At 40.3% G+C, this 18,715-nt stretch overlaps 2 protein-coding genes across 3 annotated transcripts in view; one reads left to right on the top strand and one right to left on the bottom strand.

Moving 5' to 3' along the window:
- The window catches only part of LOC311137393 (uncharacterized protein), a 2,949-nt gene extending 2,422 nt beyond the window's left edge, over nucleotides 1-527 (bottom strand). Inside the window, exons 1-2 of the mRNA XM_084171857.1 lie at nucleotides 374-527; nucleotides 124-257 (exon numbers count right to left, since the gene is read on the bottom strand). Coding sequence (XP_084027983.1) covers nucleotides 124-257; nucleotides 374-429 — 190 coding nt within the window. The 5' untranslated portion in view covers nucleotides 430-527. The remainder of the gene's footprint in view (nucleotides 1-123; nucleotides 258-373) is intronic.
- Nucleotides 1-18,715, top strand: part of LOC311137392 (protein bicaudal D homolog 1-like) — a gene marked incomplete at both ends in the record, with an annotated part of 91,685 nt that overhangs the window by 42,150 nt on the left and 30,820 nt on the right. The gene's annotated exons all lie outside the window — the stretch shown is intronic.

Raw genomic sequence — 18,715 nt, 5'->3', positions numbered from 1 at the left:
TTCTACACATTCTACATCTCAGAGGCGATGTCTTTCCATAAGCGGGCTTCCTTCACCTTTCAAAGGGGCAGAGCTCCAAATTAAAAATACATTTAAATAATGCCCATATTATTATCTACTCACTTGGAACATGCACACCTCTTGCATTCAGGTGACCACGCATTAGCTTGTAGCCGGTGTTTGGATGACTTCTGTGAATTTCACTTACAATACGGTCTAACTCCTCATCATTCACAGCTGAATAGAGATCTGTCTTTCTGTACAAACAAGAAAAACACAACATCAAGTAATGTTACCTTAAACGTCATATTCTTTCCGAGTGTATGAGAGCAGCAATTCATAAACAGAAAACTCATGAATTTAGTGTAAATACCTTAAACTGTATTGTTGCATGCGCCTCCTGATGGTCCTCTTTGACACACCGAACATCGCTGCAATTTGAACTGCGGGAACTCCACAAAGAAGTTGATGCTCCAGAACTGCACTCGGTATGTCAAACGCCAAACGCCCCGGTCCCTGTGTGTGTTGGGCCTGAAGTGCCCTGGTACCAGAGAAGCGGTGGACAACTTCTTCTAGATTTGCAATCACTCTGTGGTCGATATCTTCGTCGGAAAGTGCGGAAATGACTCCAACAACTTCAATAAGTTCCTCTGCTTTACTAGCTACATGCTCTGGGTCAGCAGGTCCTGCTTCTACATCCTCTGCTAAGTTTAAAATGTCTCTAACCAACTCCCTGGAAAGTTCACGGAGATCCTCCATTGTCTCTATCCAGGTTGGCCTACTCTACTTCAGACCAAAGCAATGGATCAGACTAGATTCGCGTTAGCCCCGCCCACTGACTTTGATGGGTCAGTTTGACAGTTTTAAGTAATTCATGAATCACTGCAATGCAGGATCATGAAATGTAAATGTAAATAGTGAAATAATTATATATGTATTTTACATAAAATGAATCGGTATTTGAATTAATTAATGATACATTTAATTACACATTTATGTATTTAATTCTAATTTGAATTAATTAATGACACATTTAAGTAATTATTTAATGGTGTATTTATTTATTTAATTGTGGCACTTTTATTTTTAGTCCTCCATATGTATCAAGACCAAACACCAACAAACACTTCTCACTCAGAAGGCAAATAATAATTGGGGTGCCAGAGCCCAAAAAGTTGAATGTATTCTGGGGCATATTACAATACGGTCTAACTTACAATACGGTCTAACTCCTCATCATTCACAGCTGAATAGAGATCTGTCTTTCTGTACAAACAAGAAAAACACAACATCAAGTAATGTTACCTTAAACGTCATATTCTTTCCGAGTGTATGAGAGCAGCAATTCATAAACAGAAAACTCATGAATTTAGTGTAAATACCTTAAACTGTATTGTTGCATGCGCCTCCTGATGGTCCTCTTTGACACACCGAACATCGCTGCAATTTGAACTGCGGGAACTCCACAAAGAAGTTGATGCTCCAGAACTGCACTCGGTATGTCAAACGCCAAACGCCCCGGTCCCTGTGTGTGTTGGGCCTGAAGTGCCCTGGTACCAGAGAAGCGGTGGACAACTTCTTCTAGATTTGCAATCACTCTGTGGTCGATATCTTCGTCGGAAAGTGCGGAAATGACTCCAACAACTTCAATAAGTTCCTCTGCTTTACTAGCTACATGCTCTGGGTCAGCAGGTCCTGCTTCTACATCCTCTGCTAAGTTTAAAATGTCTCTAACCAACTCCCTGGAAAGTTCACGGAGATCCTCCATTGTCTCTATCCAGGTTGGCCTACTCTACTTCAGACCAAAGCAATGGATCAGACTAGATTCGCGTTAGCCCCGCCCACTGACTTTGATGGGTCAGTTTGACAGTTTTAAGTAATTCATGAATCACTGCAATGCAGGATCATGAAATGTAAATGTAAATAGTGAAATAATTATATATGTATTTTACATAAAATGAATCGGTATTTGAATTAATTAATGATACATTTAATTACACATTTATGTATTTAATTCTAATTTGAATTAATTAATGACACATTTAAGTAATTATTTAATGGTGTATTTATTTATTTAATTGTGGCACTTTTATTTTTAGTCCTCCATATGTATCAAGACCAAACACCAACAAACACTTCTCACTCAGAAGGCAAATAATAATTGGGGTGCCAGAGCCCAAAAAGTTGAATGTATTCTGGGGCATATTAGTAGGATACTATCATGAAATAACATTTGAACTGTATAATGTATTGTGGAAACGCCACAATTTATCTACAAAAGTTAGTGATTTCCAATCTATACATTGCATTTCTATTAAAGCTACAATATGTAACTTTTTGGGCGACCCGACCAAATTCACATAGAAATGTGAGATATAGATCTTTCATTCTCATTGAAATAGGGGTGTAACGATCCATCTACTACATCGATGTATCGATTTATATTCCTATGATCCAACTACATCGATCTGTGCTCGGCGAGTTGGCCTTTTGGACAACATATATCAATCTAACATCGTTTTAAAATGTAATAAATCGATTGTATCGATACTAGGAAATAACCCATTGGATTTAAGCACGTCAGACTTTATATGGATGTTTTTTCTTAGCACTTTTAATGATAAAGGCTTTAAACATTACTCGATTCAGTCTGCCTATCCGTGACGTCATCGCCCCGCGCCAGCAGCAGCGCAAAGGCGCAAAGACAACAAAACATAGCATGGCGGACGACAGAGGAGAAGCCGACGAGCGAGAAATTATCAAGCCACCATTGCGGTCCTTACAAGAAACAGGAATCTAGGAAACTTCACCTGCACTGTCCAGTATCCAGGTATTTATTTCAGTCACACTGGTTGAATTTTTGGCTAAAAGGTTACTGAATCGATTTCAAGTCACTGAATCGTTTCGGATCGTATCGTTCTAAATGAACTAATATCGTCCTTGAATCGTATCGACAACCACGAATCGTGATACAAATCGAATCGTTGTTAAAACGAATCGTTACACCCCTACATTGAAAGCAAGTCTAAGAAGCGGTAGATCTGTTCTATGTGCGCTATTTCAATGCTTTGCGTTCTTAAGTTTGTTTTAGCGTCTTTTACTTTTACACCAGCTTCAAACAGCCGAAAAGACAGTAAGTGTTGGTTATGGAAAATATATTTCACAGCGGTTTAGATGGTACAATGACTCTCTACACAATGACCACTTGTTTTGTCACATAAACTGAAATTAGGCGAACTATTCGAATATTAGCAACCAGGAAATGGCAGAGTGATTTCTGCATAGTGGTAAATAAACCTGTCCACTCACCTGACTGTGTGTTTGCCTCTAGTAGTGTCTCTGTTGGCTGTCTTCTTTCACTTCACTTGAAAGATGATTGCTTTATATACAGTACCTGGCCAGGATAGTTTCACTTTACTATAACACCCTGACGTCAGTTACTCTACCAGCGTAAAATATGTATTTCCTCCTCCTCCCCCTTCTCCTAAAGAACTATTGCATAATATCAAATTAACTCAATTTAAATATTAACTTAACTCAAGTCGGTGGACATACAGTGGCTTGCGAAAGTATTCACCCCCTTGGCATTTTTCCTATTTTGTTGCCTTACAACCTGGAATTAAAATGGATTTTTTGGGGGTTTGTATCATTTGATTTACACAACATGCCTACCACTTTGAAGATGCAATATATTTTTTGTGAAACTTGAGCGTGCATAACTATTCACCCCACCCCCAAAGTCCATACTTTGTAGAGCCACCTTTTGCAGAAAATTGCAGCTGCAAGTCTCTTGAGGTATGTCTCTATAAGCTTGTCACATCTAGCCACTGGGATTTTTGCCCATTCTTCAAGGCAAAACTGCTCCAGCTCCTTCAAGTTGGATGGGCTACGCTGGTGTACAGCAATCTTTAAGTCATACCACAGATTCTCAATTGGATTGAGGTCTGTGCTTTGACTAGGCCATTCCAAGACATTTCAATGTTTCCCCTTAAACCACTCGAGTGTTGCTTTAGCAGTATGCTTAGGGTCATTGTCCTGCTGGAAGGTGAACCTCCGTCCCAGTCTCAAATCTCTGGAAGACTGAAACAGGTTTCCCTCAAGAATTTCCCTGTATTTAGCGCCATCCATCATTCCTTCAATTCTGACCAGTTTCCCAGTCCCTGCCAATGAAAAACATCCCCACAGCATGATGCTGCCACCACCATGCTTCACTGTGGGGATGGTGTTCTCGGGGTGATGAGAGGTGTTGGGTTTGCGCCAGACATAGCGCTTTCCTTGATGGCCAAAAAGCTCAATTTTAGTCTCATCTGACCAGAGTACCTTCTTCCATATGTTTGGGGAGTATCCCATATGCATTTTGGCGAACACCAAACGTGTTTGCTTATTTTTTTCTTTAAGCAATGTGTTTTTTCTGGCCACTCTTCCTTAAAGCCCAGCTCTGTGGAGTGTACGGCTTAAAGTGGTCCTATGGACAGATACTCCAATCTCCGCTGTGGAGCTTTGCAGCTCCTTCAGGGTTATCTTTGGTCTCTTTGTTGCCTCTCTGATTAATGCCCTCCTTGCCTGGTCTGTGAGTTTTGGTGAGGGGCCCTCTTTTACCAGGTTTGTTGTGGTGCCATATTCTTTGCATTTTTTAATAATGGATTTAATGGTGCTCCGTGGGATGTTCAAAGTTTCAGATATTTTTTTATAACCCAACCCTGATCTGTACTTCTCCACAACTTTGTCCCTGACCTGTTTGGAGAGCTCCTTGGTCTTCATGGTGCCGCTTGCTTGGTGGTGCCCCTTGCTTAGTGGTGTTGCAGACTCTGGGGCCTTTCAGAACAGGTGTATATATACTGAGATCATGTGACACTTAGATTGCACACAGGTGGACTTTATTTAACTAATTATGTGACCTCTGAAGGTAATTGGTTGCACCAGATCTTATTTAGGGGCTTCATAGCAAAGGGGGTGAATACATATGTATGCACCACTTTTCCGTTATTTATTTTTTAGAATTTTTTTAAACAAGTAATTTCTTTCATTTCACTTCACCAATTTGGACTATTGTGTATGTCCATTACATGAAATCCAAATAAAAATCAATTTAAATTACAGGTTGTAATGCAACGAAATAGGAGCAGTGCACAATATATAATTTGGACTTAATACAACACCCTAATTCATCAAACCACTTGTTCAGTTAACTAAACCACTGACTCCATGGCAGCCCAGTATATAGGACATGAGGCCTCTGAGGCCCTAATTAATCATTAGCTTTATGGAGCGCTGGAGACAGAGGAGTGGGACAAATCTTTCTCCATGCAGACACACACTCTGATTTACCACATGGCTGCCTGGAGTTTACTTTACAGGTCCTCTGTGGTTCTTAACAGTTTTATGCAAGGGTGGAGGCTGAGAGGCTGTCACAGCCTGAGGGGATATCATGACTCAGGATATGACCCAGATGCAGATAGTTCGATTCTCAGAATATTTATTATAAGAAAGGGGCAGGTAGAGGTTCCTAATCCAAGGCAGAGTCAATAAGGGACAGAACGGCAGGCAGGCTCAGGGTCAGGACAGGCAGAAAGGTAGGAACCGGGAAGACTAGAAAACAAGAACTTGAGAAACGGGAAACACGCTGATAAGACCTGACAAAACAAGATGAACTGGCAACAGACAAACAGAAAACGCAAGTATAAATACACAGGGGATAATGGGCAAAGTAGGAGACACCTGATGGGGGGTGGAGACAAGCAAAAGACAGGTGAAACAGATCAGGGTGTGACGGGGATCAGGTGAAGAGACATACAGTGCAGATTTTTGGGTTCTGAAATCTACAGAAGAGACAGGAATGACAATGACAATATTCAGAGTCATATTTCTGTAACGCTTAGAGAGGATCTCATGTCAAATGCTGTTGAAGTAATATGGCTACAGGTTCACCTGCCTCACCTAAAGCCTATTATTGTGGGAAGTTGCTATAGACCACGGAGTGCTAACAGACAGTATCTGGATAATGCACTGATTGTACAAAACATTAGGAACACGACATAGACTGACCATGACATAGACTGACCAGGTGAAAGCTATGATCCCTTATTGATGTCACCTGTTAAATCCACTTCAGTCAGTGTAGATGAAGGGGAGGAGAAATTGAGATGATGCGCTGGCGGAACAGAGTGGTGCACGCCATTTGCTGTGAATACGCCATATGGGGCGTTTTTTATGGACATTACATTTATTGTTAGATCAATGACATGGCTGTCTAGCAACAATATCATATTTAGGGTTAGCAATCTAGCTAATGTGTTTTGAATTCCCACTTCCTCAGGTGGTGAATTATTATGTAGCATATAACCTTGGCCAATATGCACTTAAAAGATGCAGCCAAATGTATCTCTAAAGAGCCAAAAAGAAATCTGATCATTCTGGATCCTATTTTTTACATGTTGCACATCACAATATCCATAATGCATTCCCTGATTGATGAAATAGCTCACTTCTTTCATGTCTTACTTGACACTGGAAAAGTCAGTCTAGAGCCCTGCCGCTAATGGAACGTAACTGTGTATTGAAATAAATAAAATTATTGTTGTATTTGTTATCGAGCAGAATGGGTAAATGTATCCTGATATGACTTTTTGTCCTTATGGCCCAGCTCTAGTGATATGTCCAAAATATCATATCACAATATCTTTCTAATTTTGGATGGTATGGCAGTATTTGATGGTATTATAAGTTTCTAGTTCTAAATATGTTTTATGAGTAGTGCATGGATGGCAGTTAATTAATTATAAGTGTTTTTAATGGGGTTTCTCCATTCTAAATGTTTTATACTTAATCAAACTATTACAAAACTGACAGTAATGTAATGTAAGACCAGTAGTAGTTATTAGAGTATCTTAGCCGTTATGCCTTATTTTCATATTTTTCTTTGTTCTATTGTGCTTTTACCAATGGCAAAAGTACTTTATCTGAAACCTTCTAAGAACAGACCATAGGCAACAGCTTGCAGGAGGAGATGAGGAGGAGGGTTTCTGCTGACACAGGCTGACTTTGCTGAAGGGCACAGTAGAACAGCAGAACCATGGCCTTCTTTAGCGCTTGGACTGTCGCCTGCCTGCCTGCGTCTCTGTCTCTGTCTCTGTCTCTGTCTCTGTCTCTGTCTCTGTCTCTGTCTCTGTCTCTGTCTCTGTCTCTGTCTCTCTCTCTCTCTCTCTCTGTCTCTCTGTCTCTCTCTCTCTCTCTCTCTCTCTCTCTCTCTCTCTCTCTCTCTCTCTCTCTCTCTCTCTCTCTGTCTCTGTCTCTGTCTCTGTCTCTGTCTCTGTCTCTCTCTGTCTCTGTCTCTCTTTCCTCTCCTCCTTCAACCCCTCTTCATCTCTGTGTTCTGGCCCTTTGGCGCTGTTACCACTGCTGCGCTCAAATGAACCAACGGTAGGGCTGAACATCGGAATTGTGTGTGTGTGTGTGTGGCAGGGTCACCATTCGTCCCCTCTAGGGCACATTTCCCAGCTGAGAGAGATGTACACATGACACAGTTAGAAAGAGCTGGTACAATCTGTTACAAAAGGATGTGTTAGTGAATGAACTAAAGCAATCTCTTCCTTTCTTTTTCCTCTGAATGAATAAAGATATTACTATGATAATATCACTCCCATCCATTAGGATTCTGCTGCCATTTTGAACCAGTTCTTGTAAAAGAGATTTTATCTCAATAAGATAAAGCTGGCTAAATAAAGGTTAGATAAGATACAACGCTACCTGCTTGTTTGTCACAGATGTGATGTGTGTAGGAGTTAATGCTGTGGTGCTCTGGATAGGAGTGGAGAGGAGGAATGCTCTCCTACTTGGCTTAGGTGAGTGTATCATTACATCCCTGTGCCTAGCCTCATGCCCACCCTGTCTGTGCCCATAATGGACCATACAGAATGAGCATCAATAAGTGATGGCGATTCTGGGCTCTGGTCCAGGCGTCCCTCTTATCAGTGGTGGGATGATGAGCAGACTGGGGCCAAATGTAATTGCTTCAACAAGAGGAGCTAAACATTGGCTTTCTCCTGGCTGACCTTTAAAATGAACACAGCATGTACACAGACTACAGACAACACAAGGTGGGAGGGGAAACACTGAATATGAGACTGTTGTTGTGTCTGCTACGGATTTGGTACCATGCTGAGGGTAGGTATTAGTATTTTCTATAAAGCTTTTCCTGTTGATGACAAAAGCACAAGAGACATTGTACAGAGACATTTTTTATGGTGTTGATGTCTGTAAATGCATACTCATGCACGCCACACACACACACACACACACACACACACAGTCAGTTATGCTTTGTTTTGTTTAGTTTCAGTTTAGTCCATGTAGAACGTGAATGCAAATTCACATTCAGGAACTGAAACTCTACAGTTAAAGGCAGCATTGGTCACAGGTATCATTAAGGAAAACCTTTGCTTGGCACAGTCTGCCAGTCAGTGGCTCATGCGTCATATGGCTTGTTAAAATTAAACAAAAACCGAGATAGAGATCTATATATTTGCGTTTTAAAATGTATTTGTTAATTAAGTCTAGCTTGTAATCCTGGATGTGTAGCCAATAGTGGTGTGTATTCTTTCGCCTCTCCGTGTTTCATACACTGAACAAAAATATAAACGCAACATGTAAAGTGTTGGTCCCATGTTTCATGAGCTGAAATAAAAGATCGCAGAAGTTTCCATACGCACAAAAAGCGTATTTCTCTAAAATGTAATGTAAGACCAAATTTGTTTACATCCCTGTTACATTTCACACATTTCTCCTTTGCCAAGATAATCCCTCCACCTGACAGGTGTGGCATATCAAGAAGCTGATTAAATGGCATGATCATTACACAGGTGCACCTTGTGCTGGAGACAATAAAAGGCCACTCTAAAATGTGCAGTTTTGTAACACAACACAATGCCACAGATGTCTCAAGTTTTGAGGGAGCGTGCAATTGACATGCTGACTGCAGGAATTTCCACCAGAGCTGTTGCCAAAGAATTTAATGTTAATTCCTTTACCATAAGCCGCCTCCAACGTCATTTTAGAGAATTTGGCAGTATGTCCAACTGGCCTCAAGCAAATAACTGCCGGTCTCACGGTAATTTACCGTTAATTAACATAAACACGTTGAGTATCTCCTTGCTTCCACTCATAGCTTACAAGCCACTGATGCAGACCTACACCATCACAATAAAGCCATTATTTATTTTTAGACAGGTCTAAAGAAACATGATATGAAGACAATGTAGTATATTTCAGAAGAACAGAATAGCACACTGAGTTGTCCTTATGTTAGGCCCTGATATGGCTATGCCATATGGCTGTGGGCTACACTAGTTCATTTAGCAGACAAGATTTGCTTTGAATTCCGTGGCATTATTTTATATTATTTTAGAGTATGAAGAATACAATTGAACATACGTGAATAAAATAGAAAGGATATTTTCTCCAAATGAAGGGGTCTGAATACTTTCCGAAGGCACTGTAAAGTTGCATTTTTATGGTGAGAATGATCTTCCCCAAACCTGAAACTCACGCGCTGCCTATGTATGCCAGTTAGGCTACGCCAGTGGTAAAGCGGATGAATGCTTCATTTTAAGAATTGAGCAATAAATATAGTAGCTACAGAAAGCTGTGATCCTCTTTTAAATAGTGGCCTGTCAAAATTCTGTTTTCACACATGAATTCACAGTGACTGGGTTTTTAAGAACACATGTTTCACTAGGCTCTGAAGGCTATGAGAAAGATGAACAGAGCAAAGTACAAAGAGATCCTTGATGAAAACCTGCTCCAGAGCACTCAGGACCTCAGACTGGGGGCGAAGATTCACCTTCCAACAGGACAACGACCCTAAGCACACAGCCAAGACAACGCAGGAGTGGCTTCGGGACAAGTCTCTGAATGTCCTTGAGTGGCCCAGCCAGAGCCCAGACTTGAACCCGATCGAACATCTCTGGAGAGTCCTGAAAATAGCTGTGCAGCGATGCTCCCCATCCAACCTGACAGAGCTTGAGATGATCTAAAGAGAAGAATGGGAGAAACTCCCCAAATACAGGTGTGCCAAGCTTGTAGCGTCATAAACCAAGAAGACTAGAGGCTGTAATCGCTGCCAAAGGTGCTTCAACAAAGTACTGAGGAAAGGGTCTGAATACTTATGTAAATGTGATATTTCAGTTTTTATTTTTAATACATTTGCAAAAAAATCTAAAAACCTATTTTCATGTCATTATTGGATATTGTGTGTAGATTGATTAAGGGAAAAAAACAATGTAATACATTTTAGAATAAGGCTGTAACGTAACAAAATGTGGAAAATGTCACGGGGCCTGAATACTTTCCGAATGCACTGTAACTATTTGTTACATGCAATATGCTTTGTGGACTCCAACGGACAGTTGTTGCTCTCCGGTTTTGTGATGAAACAAATGTTTGGTTGAATTTATTCTGCTGTGTGTTCTTATTGTCTCGGCCTTAGGGCTATATATAACGGTGGCAAGGCATATGAACTAATAGGTTATAGAGCAAACAATGCAATTATCACAACACATAGGTTGTAATATGGCTTTTTTTTCTGGCTTTCCCAGTGATTTTACGCACCGCTACTGGTAGCCAACCCTATTAATAAATGTGTAGATATACAGGTACCAACAATGATGAGACAGCCTACAGGGAGGAGTTGAGGGCTCTGGGAGTGTGGTGCCAGGAAAATAACCTCTCACTCAATGTCAACAAAACAAAGGATATGATCGTGGACTTCAGGAAGCAACAGAGGGTGCACCCCCAAATCCACATCGACGGGACCGCAGTGGAGAAGGTGGAAAGCTTCAAGTTCCTTGGCATACACATCACTGACAAACTGAAATGGTCCACCCACGCAGACAGTGTGGTGAAGAAGGCGCAACAGAGCCTCTTCAACCTCAGGAGGCTGAAGAAATTTGGCTTGGCACCTAAAACATTTACATTACATTTACGTCATTTAGCAGACGCTCTTATCCGTCATGTTTTGCAGAGGTGTCAAATACTTATTTCCCTCATTAAAATGAAAATCAATTTATAACATTTTTGACATGTGTTTTTCTGGAATTTTTTGTTGTTATTCTGTCTCTCGCTGTTCAAAGAAACCTACCATTAAAATTATAGACTGATCATTTCTTTGTCAGTGGGCAAACGTACAAAATCAGCAGGGGATCAAATACTTTTTTCCCTTACTGTATGTGTGTATTGGGTATATGTTGTGAAATTGTTAGATATTACTTGTTAGATATTACTGCACTGTCGGAACTAGAAGCACAAGCATTTCACGACACCCGCAATAACATCTGCTAAACACGTGTATATGACAAATAAAATTTGATTTGAATAATGGAAACACTTGAGTAAATGAGGGATACAAAGTATATTGAAAGCAGGTGCTTCTACACAGGTGTGGTTCCAGAGTTATTTAAGCAATTAACATCTAGGGTTGGACGGTATCCAGATTTCCATACCGTGCCTGTGCCATCCCGGGATATACATTATTATCGGTAGTGCACACAAGGGCCGCTATTTTCTTTTAAAAAACAATAAAATAAAATAATGTCACTTACAAGAATGCTAACAAAATGCTAAGAAGTACCTAGGAATTCTCATAGCGGATGCTAGGTAAATGCTAACGAGCACATGCAAACATAAACAACCCAGCTCAGAAAGTTATGCAAGTATCTCAAAACGTAGTTTGCAGCATGCACAAAACAAATATTAGGCAGCAGGGATCTTAATCCAGGAGGGGGTTGTTGCTGCTGCTGTTACCAAGAAGCTTGATCTTGCAAGCTAACGTTAGCCACTTAGCTAACATTAGCAAGTTAGCAAAACCCAGCTGGACCGAATTTATTTGACACATCTTAGATTGTTAATTTAATAGTTATAAGATAAATAGCTGGCAAACATTAGTAGTGAATTTCATACAACTGGATCTTGATCACCTTACTTAAGTTGCGCTGCAGGAGTGACTCACCTCACAAAGCTCCCATTTTGCTCGTTGTTCTTCTTTGTAAACAATAACACGTGACTGTCTCAAACCGCTGTTTTGGGGAACTAGTACTGGTAAGCTTCATAAAGAAAAAGCTTCATAATGAAAAATTATCAAGAGATACAGAATACCAACTGGGATGGATCCCGAGTCAAATGTGTCTTTTTTTAAAAACATATTTTCAAACACTTGTTTTTCACAAGTTAGCAGGTTATGAACTCTGCAAACAACGTTTCCACTCCGAGAATGGTAAATGACTGTAATTAATATATTAATTCAATACATTGGCATACAAAAGAAGCCATCCACCCATGATGTGAAGATTAGAGAATATCTTATGTTAAATACTGTTGAAGTAATAGGGCTACAGGTTCATCTGCCTCACCTAAAGCCCATTCTGGTGGGTAGCTGCTATAGACCACCAAGTGCTAACAGTCAGTCAATATAGTAGCCATATCTAGGAAAACCAGAGATCCAAAGGCTGGGCCTAATATTGTGTATAAGAGGTCATACAATAAGTTTTGTAGTGATTCCTATGTTGTTGATGTAAAGAATATATGTTGGTCAGTAGTGTGTAATGAGGAGCAAACAGACACTGCACTTGACACATTTATGAAATTGCTTATTCTAGTTACTAATTAGCATGCACCCATTAAGAAAATGACTGTAAAAACTGTTAAATCCCAGTGGATTGATGAGGAATTGAAAAATGGTATGGTTGGGAGGGATGAGGCAAAAGAAAAGGCAAGTAAGTCTGGCTGCACAACCGATTGGCAAACATATTGCAAATTGAGAAATCATGTGACTAAACTGAATAAAAAGAAGAAGAAACTACACTATGAAACAAAGATAGTAAAATAGTAAAACGCTTTGGAGCACCTTAAATGACATTTTGGGAAAAAAGGCAAACTCAGCTCCATCATTCATTGAATCAGATGGCTCATTCATAAAAAAAAACAGATATTGCAAACTACTTTAATGATTTTTTCATTGGCAAGATTAGCAAACTTAGGCATGACATGCCAGCAACAATTGGTGACACTACACATCCAAGTACAGTGCCTTGCAAAAGTATTCATCCCCCTTGGCATTATTCCTATTTTGTTGCACTACAACCTGTAATTTAAATGGATTTCTATTTGGATATCATGTAATGGACATACCAAAAATAGTCCAAATTGGTGAAGTGAAATGAAAAAAATTACTTGTTTCAGAAAATGATAAAAAATATAAACGGAAAAGTGGTGCGTGCATATGTATTTACCCCCTTTGCTATGAAGCCCCTAAATAAGATCTGGTGCAGGTGATGAGAGGTGTTGGGTTTGTGCCAGACATTTTCCTTGATGGCCAAAAAGCTCAGTTTTAGTCTCATCTGAACAGAGTAGCTTCTTCCATATGTCTGGGGAGTCTCCCACATGCCTTTTGGTGAAGACCAAACGTGTTTGCTTATTTTTTTCTTTAAGCTTTTTTTTATGGCCACTCTTCCGTAAAGCCCAGCGCTGTGGAGTGTATGGCTTAAAGTGGTCCTATGGACAGATACTCCAATCTCCACTGTGGAGCTTTGCAGCTCCTACAGGGTTATCTTTATTCTCTTTGTTGCCTCTCTGATTAATGCCCTCCTTGCCTGGTCCGTGGGTTTTTGTGGGCGGCCCTCTCTTGGCAGGTTTGTTGTGGTGCCATATTCTTTCAATTTTTTAATAATGGATTTAATGGTGCTCCGTGGGATGTTCAAAGTTTCAGATATTTTTTATAACCCAACCCTGATCTGTACTTCTCCACCTTTGTTCCCTGACCTGTTTGGAGAGCTCCTTGGTCTTCATGGTGCCGCTTGCTTGGTGGTGCCCCTTGCTTAGTGGTGTTGCAGACACTGGGGCCTTTCAGAACAGGTGTATATATACTGAGATCATGTGACAGATCATGTGACACTTAGATTGCACACAGGTGGACTTTATTAACTAATTATGTGACTTCTGAAGGTAATTGGTTGCACCAGATCTTATTAAGGGGGTGAATACATATGCACGCACCACTTTTCCGTTATTTATTTTTTAGAATTTTTTGAAACAAGTAATTTTTTTGGAAACACTGTTCAACTGGCCACCGGGGTCAGCCTGCAGGCACCCGGCCAACCACAAGGAGTCGCTAGAGCGTGATGAGCCAAGTATAGCCCCACCGGCCAAACCCTTTCCTTACCTGGACGACACTGGGCCAATTGTGCGCCGTCCTATGGGACTCCAGGCCACGGCCGGTTGTGGCAAAGCCCGGGAATGAACCCGGGTCTGTAGTAACGCCTCTGTTCTGTCAGTTCGGTTCTCCGAATATTTATATTATAAGAAAGGGGCAGGCAAAGGGCAGGTCGAGGGCAGGCAGAGGTTCCTAATCCAAGGCAGAGTCAATAAGGGACAGAACGGCAGGCAGGATCAGGGTCAGGACAGGCAGAAAGACTGCTGCGCCACTCGGGAGGCCCTAAAAACAAATTATAATCAATCCCATATAGTCTGTTCTAACAAAACAATTTTTCAAGTCTCTAGTACAGCCAATATAAAAAAAAATTTAAACAAAAAAAAGTATTTATTAAAAACAGTCAAATGCATTCGTGAATTCAATCGCTTTAGCCGACATGTTGCGGTTTATTCATTGTTTAATTATTAAAGTCTCCTTTCTCTTCTCTGTGCCATCCACCCTTGATGGGCTATCAGCAGGACAATAGACTATTGTCGAGTTTAGGGACTTTAAATTAAATGTATTAATGGATGTTTGCGCGGCATGTCACTTCTCCCATCTCTTTTGCATAGCCCACCAAATGCACTGTCTTCTAACCACATCTGGATGGATCCATAACAAATTACTATGGGAATAAATATCACTGAATGGGGAGGAATACCTGGGATAGGAATGGGGAGGAATAAAGTAATCCTTCTACCCCCCCCCCCCCCCCCCCCCCTAAAAAAAAAAAAAAAAAAAGTAAAGTGGTTATCCCACTGGCTATAGGGTGAATGCACCAATTTGTAAGTCGCTCTGGATAAGAGCGTCTGCTAAATGACGTAAATGTAAATGTAAATGAATGACAGAAATATTGGAATAAAGTAGGCTAATGAAGGCAAAAAATTGTTGCTTACTGAAACACCCAAAGTCATCCAACTGTTATAATAGGATTTGAAGCAATAGCCTACCCGCGTGTGGTCAACTATTTCAGCACCATTTCGTGCTGCTCTGAGACGTTGTACAGCGCCATATTTTCCTAATGGAAACCCTGAGACCTACTGTACATAGGCTACTGTAAAATTATTCAAGGCTCCCTTTGTTATTTTGTTTTATAACTAAAATGCTTGACTGTATTTAAAGACATGGATGACTTGTACTGTATGCTTTGCCAATAGGTAAGTTACGCTAAAACAGCTACAGTTAACAGGACTCTTAGGCCAACAGCTCCATGTAATTTCAATAATTTAGATTCTCAAAGACGCCCTCTGGTGGTCAAACTAGCATTAACTAGCATTAATGGCAACAATGGCTAACACTTAAATAATGTGCCATAGAATTCTGTGGCAGCCCGCAAACTGTGCTGCAGTACGACGCAACTTTTAAAGGATTACCACTGTATGTGTGATCATTGTTGAGAAGTCCCTGCAGCGTACCATCGCAAATATGTGATTGCAACAAACGCGTCTAAACAGCATTGTTGTCTGAAAAGCATCTAAACTTAGTTTAGCCACTTTTCAGCATATTACAAATCTTCAATGTACTTATTACAGTGTATACAAGAACCGAAGCACATGACTTGACAAGTTGTTTACAGTTTTTGACAAATCACAAAGCAAATAAAATGTCATTACCTCACATATCATCACCCCAAATACAAGCCTACTGCCTAGCCTAACCGTAGCGCAAAAGCTAAACAGGGTTGCCATTTTAGGGGGGTTTGTGGGGGGGTTCATTTCATTTATGGGGGATTTCAAGTCCATGGGGGATAGAAATGGGGTAAGGTATTGTGGGGGAATGTGATTCAGGAAATATTGCTATTTATCAATAAATGGGGGGCAAACACAGGAGAAGTTTATAAGCTAAATAAAAATGTAACCCCTGGAAAGCGGGGTCTGAGCTGGCAACCCTGAGTAATGATAGTTATAATCGAAGTCAGTCGAGTGAACCATCCCTTCACCTCGTTTTGTTATAACATCTTTGGTCTGACAGACGTTTACGTGACAACCAGAATGCATTGTATGATGTCAACAAACATGGCGCCACACACAGCTGGCATTTAGCTTAGCATTAGCTCATCATAATCAGTACAACTTTCCAAAAAGTATTTTACACCATATGTGTCCATTACGATGCATGATTTGTCACCAGTACTCGAAAACATGTGAATAAAACAGTAAATACATTATGCTCCATACATTCAGTACATACAATGTGCCACAGTAGAAACGACAACATGATATACAGAAACTATAATGATAATGTAATAAGGCACTTACTTTGATAGGAACACACACGTCCAAAGTTATTATTAGTAAAGAAAACAACAATGAAGGCAATGGAAATTGTGCCAGGGGGAAAAAGTTTGTGCAAGTTCTGTTCTGACTGGAGATGCACAAATGTCTGCATAATTGATCTGGGGAAACACTGGGGAAGTTCTTAGTCTCTCGTCGAAGAGAGAAGTTTGTCCGGCTCAGTAAAGCCTCAAACATAAATTGTCTGCAACAGTGAAATGGGCTACTTCTATGTGAATTAATGAGGAGGCGGAACACACCTCAATTCAAACTGTTGTTAGAAAATAAAACTTGTTAGAAAATAATTTGAAATGGACAAGTTGAAACATACCCTATAGATAATTAGCAGGCAGCGTGCCTTGGTTTGAGGGCAGCACGGGTTAACTGTCCTGTTGCGTAACAATCACATTTTGGAACAGTGAGTGCATTCTGACATCACGCACATAAAACAACTCACACTGGGGCAACAGTTAGAGATATTTGGAACTCACACGTGAAAAGGTTAAAGTGTGTGTGTGTGTGTGTGTATGTGTGTCAGTCACCAGATCTCAACCCAATTGAACAATTATGGGAGATTCTGGAAGAATGGTGTCACATCCGTCCGATAGAGTTCCAGACACTTGTAGAATGTATGCCAAGGCGCATTGAAGCTGTTCTGCCAACGCTGCTAAAGGGGGAACACAGCACATCCAATAACATTCAAACACTCATATTATAAAATGTAAATTCTGACAATAAAGACAGTAACATTACATACAACAGAGCAGTGATGTATGCAAAAGTTAATACCACTCCACTTAATAATCTGCCACTCCGAGGTAATACCTGCTCACAAATCGACAAATGTGTAGTACACACACGTACACACACGTACACACACGTACACACACAATCCTCAAGATGCCATTCATATCAGACACTAGGAAGTCATGAATCTGTAACAGCTTTCAGTATGCCTGGCAAATGAAACAAGGGGCTTTAAGTGGTGCAGCAGTAACATGCCTCTGCTCTCAGCCCTGTAATAAACATACTCGCTGATTGGAGATGGAGATTTTGGTCAATTTTACACACACATTGACACACACACACACACGCCTCAGTACAGCAGCTGTAGAGTTGGTTGGGCAGACCAGAGGAGAGCCTAATCATGCATTATGTGTTATGCTGTTGTAGGAGGCAGAATGCTGAAAGGTCTTCACTTGTTGGACACAAGGGGACATAGAATGCCCTTGTCTACAGGCAAATATATCTGTTGTTGGTCTAGAAAGTCTGCTGTTGGTTGCTTAATGATACAGTTTTATATGTTAAATACCTGGAAATCCTAGATAGTGTTTTCTATAGCTGAATTCAAACACCTCAGAACTCAATACATCAAGTACTATGCCTCTTTTGCTTTTGTTTGTACTTATTTTGGTCCAATAGTATGAGTGAGAAAAGGCGACATCCTGCATGTTAATGTATTTCCTGTTTGTGACTGACTGGAGGTTAATGTATCCCACGCTGCCCTCTGACTAACGCTGCCTGAGTGCCCGTTCGTTGTTTATTTATGGGATTTTGAGTTTTTCAGTCTGGCAGCCTGGCAGAGCACTAAAGTCTGAGGGAACAAATATTTTCACAATGTAAAGATATTGTTGGTTAAACCTAATAGACAATATACAGCAGACTGCCTTACTTTGTCTTGGATGATTAATAGTACTGCATAATTAAAGGGCCCTCTCTCCACTGAGTGATACAAACATACACAAACCCTATCACTTACAATAGCTTTTCAGGTACTTGAATGCTAATATACTGTAATGGATGATGAATGAAAATGGATGAAAGCCTGATATATAAATGCATCATGTAATTAATGAGTTGGAGGTGGACGATACATTGGAGATAATACTGTATAAGACAAGGACTGAAAACAATAGAACTCTATGAAAAATCTGGGAAACCAGGCCTGCTATTCATAGCTGACTTTGAAAAGGCCTTTGATAAAGTACGACTGGAATTTATATATAAATGCCTGGAGTATTTTAATTTGGGAGAATCTCTTATACAATGGGTTAAAGTTATGTATAATAACCTCAGGTGTACAGTAAAATAGCCGATAATGGCTACTTCTCAGAAAGTATTTAATTGTCAAGAGGAGTAAAACAAGGTTGTCCAGATCCAACAATAATATTAAGGGGCTACAAATCCAGGTGTCATTATACGC

This window comes from Coregonus lavaretus (assembly GCF_964263955.1).
Source record: "Coregonus lavaretus genome assembly, chromosome: 11".
Taxonomy (NCBI): Eukaryota; Metazoa; Chordata; class Actinopteri; order Salmoniformes; family Salmonidae; genus Coregonus; species Coregonus lavaretus.
The sequence above is the reverse complement of the archived record's forward strand: the minus strand, read 5'-3'. Positions and strand labels throughout refer to the sequence as shown.